This window comes from Athene noctua, chromosome Z (assembly GCF_965140245.1).
Source record: "Athene noctua chromosome Z, bAthNoc1.hap1.1, whole genome shotgun sequence".
Taxonomy (NCBI): Eukaryota; Metazoa; Chordata; class Aves; order Strigiformes; family Strigidae; genus Athene; species Athene noctua.
The window spans coordinates 1370880-1386469 of record NC_134077.1 but is presented as its reverse complement, the minus strand read 5'-3'; the positions used below and the strand labels follow the sequence as shown (position 1 = coordinate 1386469).

General features: G+C 47.3%; 1 protein-coding gene across 26 annotated transcripts in view; it reads right to left on the bottom strand.

Annotated features, from left to right (window-relative positions):
* The window catches only part of TCF4 (transcription factor 4), a 238988-nt gene that overhangs the window by 56747 nt on the left and 166651 nt on the right, over positions 1–15590 (bottom strand). For 2 of the 26 annotated variants that reach the window (XM_074931283.1, XM_074931284.1), the window contains exon 1: positions 12656–12839. The exons of 23 other annotated variants lie outside the window; for them this stretch is intronic. In XM_074931283.1, the coding sequence (XP_074787384.1) occupies positions 12656–12826 (171 nt within the window). In that variant the 5' untranslated portion in view covers positions 12827–12839. Of the gene's footprint in view, positions 1–12655; positions 12840–15590 lie in introns of those variants that run through there. One more of the 26 variants, XM_074931280.1, reaches the window with a different exon arrangement.

The window sequence follows — 15590 nt, the reverse complement described above, 5'->3', positions numbered from 1 at the left end:
CAAAGATCAGCTAAAGCAATCAGAGCCCAGCAGGGCCTGGCTTAAAGCAGGGAGGTTAGACCTGGCTAGGCCAAGGGACGGGGAGGTCCTTGGAGAAACGCTGGGAGATGACCAGTACTCCCGTTTCGCAAAGCGGGAAGAAAATAAGAGAAAAATCCATAGAGAGGGGAATTTAATAACTGAGCAGCGACGGGCCCCGGATTCATTTAGGGAGAGAAGTTTGCATGATGCAGCAAACGCCAGCGCGGCTCTGCAGCTCCACGGTGCCGCAGCACTCTTTGATGAGGGCTCTACTTGCGGCCTTAACTTGCATTATATTTTATCCTAATGATTTTTGGCAACAAACTACTGCATTTCATAGAATAGAATTTAATGAGGACCATATCTTTTTTTAACATTCTGCCAAATGCTCATTAAAATGCACTTGTTTTTTTGCAGTGCAATAGCTAGCTATATGAAACCAAAATATTAATGCAAATTGGCATTTCTAAGTTTAAAGCGGTATTTGCATAACAGGAACCAAACACGGTGCAAGCTGAAAGAGAGCACACAACACAAATGCCTCTTAACACCATAATTATTGCAAGGGAAGAACGATGGCTTGTGCACCCCATCACGAGCTCCAGGATAAAGCATCTGCCAGTTTGCGACACTGTTATCTCCCGATGCCCGCTCTCACCACGAAAAGAGTGTCTGAAAAGCCTCTGCACTCGCTGGAGCTGATAAACAAGATAGGTACGAAATGCAATTTTAAAAAAAAATGGGAACGCTTTTACGCAAATATGACTATCCTAAGTCAAAACTGCAAGAGGCATTCGAATACAGGGCTGGCAGCAGCACTGAAAGATTAGCTTGTTAGCGGAGAGCCACAGGCCAAGCCAAAGGTATTCCTACTCTAATGAAGGAGTCATTAGCTGTCGTAATCAGTATCTCAAAGTAAATACGGTTATGAACCAGACTTTGGACTCTGACGCAGCAATATTTCCAAAAAAAAAAAAAAAAAAAGCAGCATCTCTACCGCAAGTGGAAAGGAGCTACTGAGAGAACCAATTACTCCCCACCTATTAGCAAATGGGCGTCATCAGACCCAAGGACATCTCTGCTGGGGCATCAGCACCGGAATAAATCTTTCAAGCCTCCCCTGGGGTGTAAGGTGTTTTGCTGAAACACAGAGAGGAGTGGGCAAAGCCTGGGAGCTGCAGTTGTTGCAGGGGTACAACTGTTGGCTCCATTTGAAAAACCAAGCTGAACAATGCCATGGTTGCAGAATGAGAGTGTAAGAATAACTCAAGGATTTCTCTCATGGCTCATCTGTAAAAAACAATCTTTACGTTACCACTAGCAGGCCTCGGATGTCTGGGAAAAGGGAAGGAGGTGCCTCCCGTTACCGGGCAGGGCTCAGAAGTCCCCCAGCTCTTGGTAAGAGCCTCTGCCAGTCTCAGCACCCGGAGGGGCAGGGCTGTTTCAGGATTGTGCCCCAAGGAGGGCAACCCGCAGGACTGAGCCCCTGCCTGCTGAGGTGGAGTTAAAGGCTTAAAACCCCCTGCCCCGGGCGTTCAGAAGCCAAACTCCCACCAGCACAGGTAGCCCCCGTAACGCCTGCTGCCTTTGAGGGCTTTTATTAACCACAGCAGGCATCGGCACAGGCCACCACCAGCACTTCCCAAAGGGTTAATGGCCAAAGGGAAGGGAATCGAACCCTTCAACCTGCAACCAAAATCCTTCAACCAAAACCCTTCAACCAAAACCCTTCAACCAAACCCTTCAACCAAACCCTTCAACCAAAATCCTTCAACCAAACCCTTCAATCAAAACCCTTCAACCAAAATCCTTCAACCAAAACCCTTCAACCAAAACCCTTCAACCAAACCCTTCAACCAAAATCCTTCAACCAAAATACTGCAACCAAACTCTTCAACCAAAATCCTTCAACCAAACCCTTCAACCAAAACCCTTCAACCTTCCAACCGACTCGAAGGAAGCACCGAAGAGGGACGTTTTCAAACCTCCCACCTGCGTGCTCGGGACTGCAAACCCACCAGCACACACATGAGTCTGTGTTTACAATTCTTTTTTTTTTTTTTTTCAAGTAAGAGCCCTGGGATCTCCTCCAGCTGGGAGCCTTAGTATGCAGAGATTTAAGCACATGAATATTTCCAATGAAGCCACTGCATGCGTGTACGTGCTTATGAGAATCTGGTCTACGTCTTACTGGAGATTAAAAAAAAAACAACAAAAAGGCGCCTTTTTTCTGCACATGACAGCTCGACTAAGTACCCAATACCTTAGTAAAACTACACCGGGTGACCAGGACATCAGGCTGGACACCAAGATGTTACATGTGGGTAATATTTAAACACCCATTCAAGGCGATTCAGAAACGTGAGGACTGAGCCAGCAGCCCAGTTGTCACGGTCGGCTCTTTCCGCAGTAAACTTTCTGAACTTCCCCAAAATATTTTTCATTAGAGAACAGTCGTGCTTTGAAAGCATTTATAATCTGCTTGTAAACAAAAAAAAAAAAAAAGAAAAAAAAAGGCTGTGGCTGTTATGGTGCTGGAGCCAGGCTGGGGCTCGCAGGGACCACACGTCCCCCCAGCGCCGTACAGGGGCAGGCACTGGCTATTCCCCCTGCATTGAGGGCTCTGTCCCATGAAACTGAAAATGCCGTGATTTCCTCCCAGATCAAATAGAGGACACAAAAAGGATGGATTAACATGGCATGAGTTTATGTACTAGATCTTTCGTCCCTTGGTTTGTTTTTTTTTTTTTAATCCCCCCCTCCCTAGCACAGTAAAAGTTGCCATGAAAAATAGTTCAGGCTATAAATAAGACACCAAGACACTGAAAGCAAATTACCATCCTATGAGTTAATAGCATACCAAATTAAAGACCTCAGTCGAGATCTTTTGAAGATCTACAATTGCAACCTCAAAACTGTGGCAGATCTCTGCATGCAATCGGAGCAGCAGAACTTATTTCGTATTCCGGCTTCCACAGATCTGTGTGTGTGGCTCAGGCAGCGAGGGGGATTATCAGAAACAGGCTTCTGCCAGAAGTGATCAGTACAGAGCTGTCTATACATGTGTAATTTTATTTTCCCCTACAAGGTGCCCTCTCTTGGCTTTGGCAGAATCAACAGCCCTTCTTCACGAGACAGATGTGTGCTGGCACGGCGCTCGCAGATTCGTTAACCAGGGGAGATGCTGTTCCCCGGGAATGGGGAGGGGGAGATATTTATTTCTTCACGACACTGAAGCAGACTATTATCCTACAGTTCCTAGGACTGTACTGAATATGAATTCTCTGTAGTCACAAAGATGCTGAGCAGTGGCCACCTCCACCGCCTTTCTGATCAGAAGCGGCCCCCTCCTCTAATACATGTGTCACTGGTGTAGAGAAAGGGCGGGCTGGGGAGAGAAAAAGGAGACAGAAAAGAAAAAAAAAAAAATCATCCCAACAGATGGTTGTTACTGGCCACCAGGACCTGGGGCTGAACTGGGACTAGCCACCTTGCATCCAAACTCTGCCTGAAGAAGATTAGCCCAGAAGCTTTGTATTCTAAGGAACCGCTGAAAACACCATGTATTTCACTTCTGAAATGATGAACCCTTGGTCAAACACTAATCGAGGAAGCCAAACAAAAAACCAGCCCCACCATTTGTTGCTCTTCTCCTGATAAAGACAACGACCAGCAAGTTTTTATCCTGGAGATGTTTTTTATTTATGAGTTAGAGCTCTCAAACAGTGGGGGGAAAAAAAAAAAAAAAAAAAAAAAGTGGTATTACACGTTGAGGAACCTTGCCCAGGAGCAGCCAGGGGGTCCCGGCCCCCGCACCCCAGAAACTCCCCTGCACGCCCTGCGAGGGGTGGTGGGCCCGTGCGTGGGCTCCTGGCCACCCCCGTCAGGCAAGGGCTGTGTTTTGTTACGCTGGGAAGCGGGATCGCTCGCCCATCACCTTTTGTTACCTTATTCCAGTTTTTGGCGCTACCTCGTCCCTTTTTCAGGTGTTCGAAGGCACAAAAAAAAATTAAAAAAAAAAAAAAAAAAAAAATCAGTTTTGCATCCTGGCAGCTGCCACCACGCGGAGCCTCGCAGCTGTCCCCGTTCCCAAACCGCACACAGGGACGTGCTGCAGACGTAACGGGGGGGGATGGCTGAGCCACGTTCATCCTGCCCAACTTCCCACAGCCCCGGCACCGGGAGCGCAGGGCCGGCTCCTAACGGGCTCGGGCGCCCAACCGTGCCGTGCCGGCCCGCTCCAAGCACCGGCAGGGCTTAAAGCGGCAAGGAATACATTTGGTTTTCTGGTTGCATCCCCCCCGCTCCCTCCCCTCTGCCACAGCTGAGGAGTCTTTTTTTTTTCATGCTGGAAATAGCGTTAATTCTGACAAAATCTCGAGTCCAAGAGCCACCGCAAGCCTGAGGATGGATTTCTGCAAGCGCCGCGGAGCTGGAGGGGATGTGAGAGAGGCGATAACGTATCAGGTGTTCAGAAATCACAGGAATTCAAATCGTTCCGTAACTCAAAATGTGTAATTGTCTAAGCACCTCAACCAACCACCACTTAAAAGACACTGATAGCTTAATCATTTCTTCTTCAACTCTTATATCCTGCCTATTTTACGCAGGGGCAGAGCAACGTTGAAGAGCAGCTTGAACTGGAATATTTCTGAATTCTTGTTCCCAACAACCAAATTAAAGACTGTGAGAAGCAGAGAGCGCAGTAACAAGGCATTTAGGTAAAAAGCAGAAGAGGAAAAAAATAGGTAAGCCCTGGGAGGGAAGGCAACGGTGGGCTCCTGGGCTGGTACCCGAGCATCTCCTCGGGACGGCGGCATCCGGGAGGCTCCGGGATCCGCAGGGAAAAACACACCGGCGCTTGGCAGCAGTTGTATTAAAGCAGTTTTAGCCTCACCTAGCTGGGATTCTCACCCAGATGAATGCTCTCTGCTGCTCATCACACAAATCCTTTGAAAACTACGGGCTCTCCTTGCGTGTAATTCAAATAAACACCTTTATCTGCGCTTTTATTTGCTCGGGGGACCTCATGCAGCAGGTATCAGAGAGTACTACCCCTCTCCCTGTATTTGCATTAGTTTGGTTTTGTTGTTTGTTTTTTTCCCCCCCCCCCTCCAAGCTGCCTAAAATTTTTGAAAGCCTGTTAATCACTTTGACTGCAAGAATGAGGCACTGCAAAAAGCAAACCTGCACTTTAAAGGCACCCGTGGCCCCACACACCCCTCTCCCCCGTGCTGACAGGTGCACTAACCACCATGGGCTGGGCAAGCAACTTTTTTTTTCCCCTCTGATTTGTCAGTTTAGCTTCATAATGCCATCAGGCACTTCTGCAATTTAGACTTGAAAAGTCAGTAAAATAAAGGGGTGCAGAACTTGGCTTTTTTTTTTTCTTCATTTTTTTTAAGGCATACATTTGATTATTTTCTTCACGTCAGTACTTCACTGAATGGGTTTAAATATGCACGTTACATCAATTTGGTTTGTTTTATTCATTAGAAAGCAATTGAGTAATTCAGCATTATTCTTTCTGAAAAAAAAAAAAAAAAGGGGGGGGGTGGGGGGGGTGGTTACTAAACACACTGCACAAGACCTTTTCCACGAGGTTGTCCTTGAGGGACGAGTTATTTGTGCACTGTGTCTCCCGGGAGGCACGACTGCTGCTCTCCCGGATTTCAGGGGGGGAAAAAAAAAAAAAAAAAAAAAAAAGAAATCCAACCTATAGGGCTAATAACAGAATTTAATAACGATGATTCACCAGATGCTGGATAAACTCCTTGAACTACAATTACGGAAGGCCCCTTCGAGAGCAAAGTGCTATTTTTGAAGCGGGAAGATTTGTGTTTTCACTGCGGACATCCCCTTTGTCAGGGCTGCGCCCGGTGCGCCCCGATGCTGCTCTGCCCTCGCCGCCGAGGTGAAAAAGCCCCGTCAAAACGCTGGCGGGGATCCCTCCCGTCCCCCGTGGGCAGCACCCGGCTCCGCTCCTGCCTCCCGGGGGGCGAGGGACCCCTCTTCTCCTCTTCAGCTGCTTTTCATTACCCCGAAGGCAGCCCGTGGTTTAAAGAACAATTTCATCCTGTGCACATGAGTTCTCACACCAGTCCCACTCCTGTGCAGACACCTAATAAAGCTCTGCAGGTGGATGAAATTTCCTCTACTCAAACTTCAGGGAGGGTTTTTGGGTTTGGTTTTTTTTTTTGGTCGCCTTTTTTTTTTTTTTTTAAAAAAAAAAAAAAGTATTATTAATTTTATAGGTGAAAGTCCTTACAGCGGAAAGAATTCAAAGCTCAAGCCCCAAACTGCAGAGTGAATTTGGACGCGTGTGAGTTTAAAATGTAGGTGGAAGATTTGTGCTCTGCACTCTGTATTTCACGTGGACACCTCCGCCTGGGAAAAAAATAAACCCGAGAGCATCTAGAGCTAAAGCTGGGCCTTAGGAAACCAGGCAACCCCCAGCACAAAAGGACAAATCCCTCAAGAGCAAAGGGCTGATTCTGCGCCTCCTGCAGCCAACTTCCAACTTTAAAAGTCCCTTTAACTTACAGGAGATAATGCTGCAACGATACTTGCTCAGGAAAACCAACAACAACAAAAAAACCCGCACAAGGAAAAAACAAACGCACGAACAAACAGCTCTCCCCCACTACCCCCCCAAAAAAAACCCCAACCCAAAGTACTTACAAATGAAGATGAATAAATTCAGTAGGTTGAGAAAAGCAAGACCTGCCCTGAATTTTGGGGGAGAAGCGTTTCCCAGTGAAACGTATGCTTGGGGATTTCTGGATGATTCTGACTTGCTATGCCAGAACAAAGCTGGATGCTAAATATTTTGAGATACCTGCTGAGGTCTGAGAAAGCCGTCTCCACACTGAACCCCGAGAGACTTACAGAAACTTTTTAATGAGCCTGAGAATTTCTCCGCCGTAAAAAGGAGCACAACAGAGCGAGAGATCATTTCTGACGTAATGATCTCAAGCTATCCGGGATGGCAGATCTTTTGATTAAGCAAACAATAATAAATACAAACACTTTTGAGACGAAAACACTGGGCATACACTAGCCAATGTTTGTTAAATACGGCTCCTGGCTGTACAGGAGATTATTGTCAGCAGAAGCGCGTGATGATTTTTATTAGTGCGGGCAACGACGTATTAAAATACAGTTATGTGGCAGTGGAATTTTGAAAGGATGATTTTAAGGGGAAAAGAAAGGAAAAGGCAGGCAAAGGAAGGGCAATGGGGAGCAGGTACCCTGCGCCGGCAGCAGTTTCCCACAGTATTTCAGCCTGGCTGCAGAGAGGCTGCCCCAGCCCGGGCTACCTTCCCCACCGAGCTGCACCGCCGTCACCTTTCCCACCACCCCGCCAGGCTGACAAACTTCAAAGGCCGGGCAGGGAAAAAAAAAAAAGAAAAGAAAAGGAAAAAAAACCAAAAACAAAAACAGTTCCACTAGCAACACAGTATCATAAAATCAGAAACTGGCCAACGTAGGGTAAAATATTCACTTTTCAAAATAAATTCCCCGTGCAAAAGAGCCAAATCCCGTGTCTCCAAAGTGCCACGGCAATTTTACAGTAAACCAAGTCTAATGCAAACCAGATTTATACTGAAACAGGAAACAAACAATTCTTCTGCACAATTTCCTGTAGATCAATTGGAAAGGTATTTAAAGACTGCACCAGCCATTAGATCTTTTGTTAACCCCCCCAGCCCTGCCCACAAAAAAGCAGCTCATAATATACACTATTATAAGATGTCAACACCCGACCATCGTTTTCCATGTCTACCATCAATCTATAACCAAAGAAAATAAAATTCTATTTATAATTTCTTTTTGAGAAAAAAAAAAACAAACCACCACCATAATAATTTCCAAACTGGCACAGATGAAGAGGTGAAGTTCACTTGTGATCAGCATATGCAAAGCATATTTAAAACTAAGATTCAACTTAACATCCTGCAAGAATACTCAAGCTTTAATAATTCCTCAAATATTTCTGCAGAATTCCAGCTTTGCAAAGACGAGGCCACTCATATTTCCACCACGTACAACGGGAAGAAAGCGATCAGACCTGCCAAGCGTAAATTTTAATTCAATAGTGAGGTATCCTGACCCTTAAAAACAGAGCTACAGTTATTTCTGCAAACTTCGAGATGCAGAATAAATCTGTTTTATCTCCCTTCCCTTCCTCCAGAATGTAAAACACAAACCCACCGATTGTGTCAGAATGTGTGTGTGTGTATAGGCTTAGGTATACAGCTGTAATTTCCAGAATTTTGTTTTCTTGTTATCAGGAGGGAGCCTGCAAGCTTCTATTAATTTAGGATATAAACACCACAGCCCTTCCGTAAACCCCACAAATACTGGGAAAGTCTCCGAGATATTCTGGCTTCTACTCCCAATCCTGCAATCGGGAGCATTTCTATATGCACACATCCATCCATCCACATATGGATTTCAGATCATGCAGCCCGAGCTACCCGTATGTGGATGCAATTTGACGAAGGAGTTGTAAATTTAGCCTTACTGCGTTACAAAAATCTATCCCTACGCTTCGGAAATAGTTTAAAGTACCTTGTAACTTTTGCTAATAAATATGTTTTTATGATCTGCGTGTCAGTGCTCCAATATTCCCAGCGAATGAAACGCTGACGTTTCTTTAAACAAAGATGAACCATAAACATCACGCTGAATTACTGCCGGTTCAGCCAAGAGGGTGCAAGTACAAGGGTCTCTCAGTTCGATTTGGGGATTTTCTTCCTCCTCGGGCTCAAAAAGAAAACTTTCTCCGCGCCGTTCCCAGAGCGACGCCAGCCTCGTGCCATTCACAACTCCTCACTTGTCATTATTAAGCGTGGTACATGGAATTATTACACTCTTTGGCCTAGCCTATTAGCAGGAATGATACCACGGAGCATTCATCTTCATCTAGGAACTTTATGGAGTTGAAAAGCTTTATAATAAGAATAGCAGACAGAATGTAAACAGGAAAAACTCATTAGCATTTACTTTTTGTGATTTGATGACTTGACAAATAACTATTTCAAAACAACTAGTTTGAGAGATGGGTTGAAGCTTGTTAGGATAAAGCAAAAAGAGCAATTACAATAATTATAGGTTTCCCTATATGATTTAACACATGCGCATGGTGGGAGCTGATGATGGGATCTTAAGATACCATTAAAAGAAAATTTTGCCCCTTTTGTTTTTCATTTCCATTTGCCATCATTTCGGCTTTATAGTTCCATGCATTTCAATATATTGTCTATGACCAAATAATACTTTATTAAAATCTCAGGGAGATGCAATGGAAAAGAAACAGTTTGGAAAAAGCAAATTTCGACAGCGATCCTGCGGCCAACCCCTTTCCAGGTGATGTGCATCACCTAAACTATGACAGACATCTCGGGGAACAAGAAGCAAGGCTTCGGGGGAAAAAACGCCTCGTGTTGTTCCACTGCTTCCGACCTAATCCAAGTGTTCATCTCGTTAATCACTGATAACAGAGCGCGCACTTCTAAACTCCTTTGCTAAAACGTCTTTTTTATCGTATTTTAGGGGAAAAAAGGTGACTCAAGAGCCCAACACACTGACGTAGTACACCATCAGCGTAATCACCCAGCACTAGCTCAGCTGCACACTTTGTTTTGACAGTGGCAGGTTTGCTACTGCTTTACGATTTTTCTAAACCAAACATCCTCTATCGCAAGAGATGTGAAGGAAAAGATTTCTTACCGACGAACATCAGTAAATAGTTAAAAGGCAAAAAGTGCTCTCCCATAGAGTAAGCTCTCCTAAAACGCCCTGTGAGCAAGAGGAAAGGAGGAGAAAAAAAAAAAGGAAAAAAAAAAAAAAAAAAGCAACTTGCAGAAAACATGTTCTGCAAAGCTTGCGTTTCTGGCAGTTGAAATTTTTTTCCAGCCATTTTTTGTGACTCCTGTACCCACTGCACTCCTCTTCCCACAGCAACTTCGATTCAGAGGGCTTTGGAATGATTTTGCATTTTTTTCTTCTTTTGTTTATTCCCAGGGAAGACCTGCTTCCGCTGCCTGCTCGCAGTTCAGAGAGTTCAAACCGAATTTAAACAAGTAATTGACTTGTCACTGGGAAAAGAAAAAAAAAAAAAAAAGGGGGGGGGGGAGGGAAAAAAAAAAAAAAAAAAAAAGGAAGGAATTCAGAACTCTGCCTTTCCTGCACAAGGAAACTTGTGCGACAGAGCAGCCCCTTGCTCTGCTCCAACGATGGGCGAGCGCCGTGCAGCCCCGAGAGCGGCGGGTCCTTGCGACGAGGCGCTGAACAATTAATGCATGGCATCCCCGCTCTCCGCACGCTGCCTGGCACCGCATCAAGAGCTGCACAATGCGGAACCCGAGCCAGAACAATGCCGGCTCTATAAAACACAAAAATCTGCTTGTCAAGTGGACGCGGGAATACTTTCTCCCCCCGCAGGCCGCCTTCCCCACAGGCTGCGGTGCCGGCCTCGGCCCCCGCTCCCGCGCCCCGGGAACGTCGGAGCGGGCACGGCTGCCAGGGCTGCCCGTCCCCCCGACCCTCGCCCCTCTCTTTGTGCTCTCCCGGCAGCGCCGAGGCCGCGTTGGCTTTTCACCAGCACCTTCCCCCCGTGCTCAGAAATAACATCTCCCGTGACCGAGCCACCCTGGGTATTTTTTACGAGCTCCCACCTTCTGAAAAACACAAAGAATAGGGGAAAAGGCCTGGCAAGCTGACGGGGGGGGGTTCCTCAGCCCTCTGATGTCATATTTTGCAGTTTTCTGTAAGTACGCCAGGCTGCTGGCACGACCCGGCAGCAGCACGGCCTCAGCGTCCCCAGCCACGGTGCCACGGGCCGTGGGGCCGCTCACCACGCACGCCGGGCCTCTTGGCTTTCCAGTTACTTCAAAAAAAAAAAAAATAGAAACCTACACTAAATCTACAATTAGAACGAAAGGAAAAAAAAAAAACCAACCACCCCTCAAAACAAAAGGAGAACTCCAGCTCCCACCCCCACGTCGCTTGTCGCGCACGCCAGCTCGCCCCCCGCAAGAAAAATCCCAATAATGAACTTGGGTGAAGTGTGGAAAATTGTTTACCGGAGGCCTGCCGCTGCGCCAGCGCTGTGCAGCGCCGCTTCCTGCTCCCCGGCTGCCGTCGCCAGGATTTTATTACTTACTGAGGATGAATAGCAGCGTTTAGGAACTTTTTCTTTTAAAGCTGCTGAGGCCGGCTGGCCCTGCCATGCATGGGAATGTCAGGTAGGCTTTAGGGGTAGGCTTAAGAGCTCTGGAATAAAAAGAACTAATATCGAAAAAATAATAATAATAAAAAAAATTAAAAATAAAGAAAAGCACCCTGCTGTAAATGGATGAACATTTGGGGGGGGGGGCATTTTTAATGATTTGATCTCTTGGTTTTTCCTGCGCAGATTCCCTCCGTTTCTACCCACGGCCCAAGCGTCCTGCATCACCGGCTCATTTGGAAAATATTTCAACCCAAGAGACGAGGCCCACCAGCACTCGCCACCAATATTTAACAGCGACGACAACAACCACCACCAAAAAAATAAAAAAAATTAAAAAAAAAAAAATCAATCTCAGTTATTCAACCAGATGTTCCTTCAGGAGAGCGGCTTCTCCGTAGGAACAACTGGGGCTGGGGGAGCGGAGCCTGCCCGTGGCGCACATGCCGACACGGCCCGGGCAGGGGAATTAAGTTTGCTCCGTCCCAAGCGGGCCCGGGTTTAAACTCCAGCAGTTCCCTTCTGGCCTAACTACGCCGCCCTGATTGGGATCAGATGAAACGAAAAGAAAAGTTGAAAGAACAAGAGACTGGAGCAGTTTGCGCAGCCCCGCTTCCCCCCCCCCCCCCCCCCCCGCTGCCCTCCCTCTTCCCAGCATTTCCAAATTTTATTTTCCTCTCCCTTCAAGCAACAGTTCCCCTCCTTACCTCGCCCTTCCCCCTCCCCCCAAATATTTTAAAATACACTGAAATACTTTTCCTTCTCAAGACCCAGCCAGAGAAAAAAAATAAACCTCCAGATGGCAAGTATAAACCTTCTGCTGGGGTTATGCACAAAATACCAGACACTTTTTTTTTTTTTTTTTTAAATAAAGTGTTTCTGTTGGAAGGGGGGGGGAGAAAAAAAAAAAAAGAAAAAGAAAAAAAAAAAGAAGGACCGAAGTCAGACGGCAGAGGCAAGTCACTACAATGCGGGCGGGAATGGGGCTTTATTTTTTTTTTTTTAAATTCCCCCTCATTTTCCGTTATTTCACGGCCACTTTTTGAGGAGGGCTCCCAGCCCCACGCTGGCCCCGCGGGGGCTACTAAGTGCCCTCCACTTCCGCGGCCGCGCAGCCCCGCTCCGCTCCCACCCGCTTGATTTGATATATATACATATATTATTTTTTTCTTTGCGCTATTTTGACTTCACCCCAAACTTTTAATCCCGGGTGTAGAGATTTAAAAATAAATAAATAAATTAAAAGAAGAAGCGAAGAAACACCCCCACACCCCCCGTCCATCCCTCCAGGCCGGCCGGGGGCCCCTGGCAGCGCGGCGCGGAGGGGCGCGGAGGATGCTCGTTCCCGCCACCATAAAACTTGTCCCAATTACACCTTTAATTACAGCGCCAGCTTACCGCTTTCCCATTATAGTAGTACATCAAAGAGTTGCCGCCCATGCCGGGGATCGTGTATGCGCAGTACATGGTCCCGCCGCCGCCGTCCCCCTCCGCTCCCGCTCGCGGAACTTTTATTTCAAACTCGCTCTCCCTTTTTTCACAACAATTCCTCCACTCGCATGTTCCCATCTGGCCGGGCCAGGCGCGCTCAATATGCAAAGCAGGGCGAGACCATTCGCCGCGCGGGGGCGGAGGCTGCGCGCCCCCCCCCCCCCCCCCAACCTCCCCCCCCCCTTCCCCTCCAACCTCCCCCCCCCCTTCCCCTCCAACCTCCCGCCCCGCACCCGCGCACCGCCCCGCGCCCGCGCCCGCTGCCCGCGGAGCCGGGGCCCATTACCGAGCGGAATACAAATGCGCTTCATTACCTCCCCCTCTCCCTCAACCGCTCCTTCTTTTTTTTTTTTTCCTTCCTTTTTTTTTCCCTCCCTTTCCTTTTTTTTTTCCTTTTTTTCCCCCTTTTTCTTTCCTTCCCTTTTTTTTTCTTCCCTTTCTTTTTCTTCCTTTTTTTTTTTTAATTCCCTTTTTTCCTTTTTTTTTCCTTCCCTTTTTTTTCCTTCCTTTTTTTTTCTTTTTTTTTTTTTTCTTCCTTTTTTTTTTTTTTTTTTTTGTTTTAATTTGATTAAAAAGCGAGTGGCAGGAAGGGAATCGTATGATGCACATCTAATAACTCCGCCATCTGTCCGTGCTGCTGGCGCGCTCCCAGCATTGTGCGCAGCTGCCGCGGCCCGCCCGCGCCCCGCGCAGCCCCGCGCAGCCCTACAGCCCCCCCAATTCATTTATTTATTTATTTTAAACCTGCCTTTTAGCTAATAAACATCCCAGGCGCTGCTGACAGCCCCCCCCTAACAACAGCGTGGGGGGGGGATGGCTGGCTGACACCCCCCATCGGGCCTCCTCGCCAAATCCCGCGCATCACAGCAAAACGGGGGGTTGGGGGGGTTGGGGGGAGCCCCTGGGAATCGCTCCCAAACGCAACTCAATCATTTGCATCCACCGAAGCAAATGCCACCCGAGCATGCAGCCGGGCTCCGCTTTAATAATTCAAAGCCCCGCTTTTCCTTCCTCCTCGCCGCGGGAACGCGCCGCATACAGTATTAATCGGCGACAAAGGGACGCTGATGTCAACTCCGAGCTGTCGTCTTGGGCGACGACGGGCAAAGTTTCCTTCTTTGAGACTTCGCGGGCGGCAACATCAGCGGGGCCTGCGCGCGCCGCCGCGAGGGGGGCAAGCGGAGCCGAGCTTCAGCAAACTCCCTTGTTCCGCCTTGCTTCGGGAGCTCCCCGGAGGTTTGGGTAAACAGTACTTGAATTATAATCACACATTTCATTCAAATTTCATGCTTTGAGGATTTTTTTTTTTTTTTTTATCTTCCCCCCTCATTAGAACGGTTGGTTGTCAATCTGACAAGATCACATTTGTAACCTTTAAACCACCCTCGGCGTAGAATACAGGAGGCCAAAAATCCCGACTACGACAGGTCAACGTGCAACGAAACGCTCCGCCAGAAAGGGAGAGAAAACTCCTCAACCCCCCCGGGGGGCTCCCCGCAGACGGGCAGGACATTCACCCACTGGTAAATCTACTTGAGCGACCTAACCGCCTCCAAATGTCGGTATTAACGCTCCAGAGGTGAAAAATAACAAAGTGCTTTGATCATCTCTCAAAAAAAAAAACCCAAAACAAAACCCCAACCCTTCTGGTGTTTTTAATACACGCCTAGAAATCAAGCCCGTTCATCCCTCCTGCGTTTGCAAACTGCAAAATACGGTATTTTCCTCTCTTAATAAAAGCTGTAGTTTCACAGCTCCACACAAAGTTATACAACTAGCATTACATTTTAGCACAAAATTTTACCACAAATGAGATTGGATGGACCTTTAAATCATCTAACTTAATCGCCTTCCTGCCACGGAGACAAATCCCCTAACTCCAGCAGAATAAGCTTGCTTTTTTTTTTGTTTTTCCCTGACTTGGCACGAGGGAATTCTAAAAATAATTCTGAAAATTTCACGTGGCGGCGTCTACGGCTCACGGAAACGGAGAGTGACCCGCGACTCCGCAAAGCAATCCTCGAATCGTGACCGGTGTGTCATGGAAATGACTGCAGATGATTTCAGTTTGTTTTCTGCAACCTCGGAGTGGGGAACGGTCCAACTTAATTTGGATCCCGACGTATCAGCGCTTTCATTCTCCCGAATGGGAAAAATTCGGGATAAACAGACCGGCCGCAACTCGGTAAGAACTTAATGTGGTTTGCAGGGAGGAAGCCCGTAACTACAACATCATTTTCAACACATGACAATAAAAATTAATTACTTTACCATATCATATTTGCGTTTGACACATACGTGGAGATAACTTTAATATATTTTCCTGCCTCGCTTGGGAACCTGTGATTATCCCGGATATTTTTCCTTTTGGCTTTTTCAGAAATAGAAATGTCTGTATCTGACAGAAAATTCATACTAATAGCAGCCAGGAGTACTATCAGAGAGACACCGACTGCGTGTAGGGCTCTGAAATGCTGCAGGGCCAGGTGATGTTCATCCTCTGGCACACACCACACCCCCCCAAACTCCCCGCACCCCTCAAACCCAGCACACCCCCATTTTTCGGCCCGCCGGCATGGCCCGAGCTGGTCTCTTGGCTCACAGGAGCCCATCGATTCAAAGAGCAAACTGCTAAAAATCTAAGGGGGGCTATGTGAGGAGAAGCAGCCTTTTTAAAAAATTAAAATCTTTGTTGGTGTTTTAATCTCCAGACGCAGCGCTCTGGGAATTTGCATCTGGCCGCAGCGTAGCCACGGCGGGGGCTTTCGCTGAACCAGGCAAAAGCGGTTGTTCCGTGCTGGGTTTTGCTAGGCTGGGTTTTGCTGGAGAGCCAAGCCCCCCC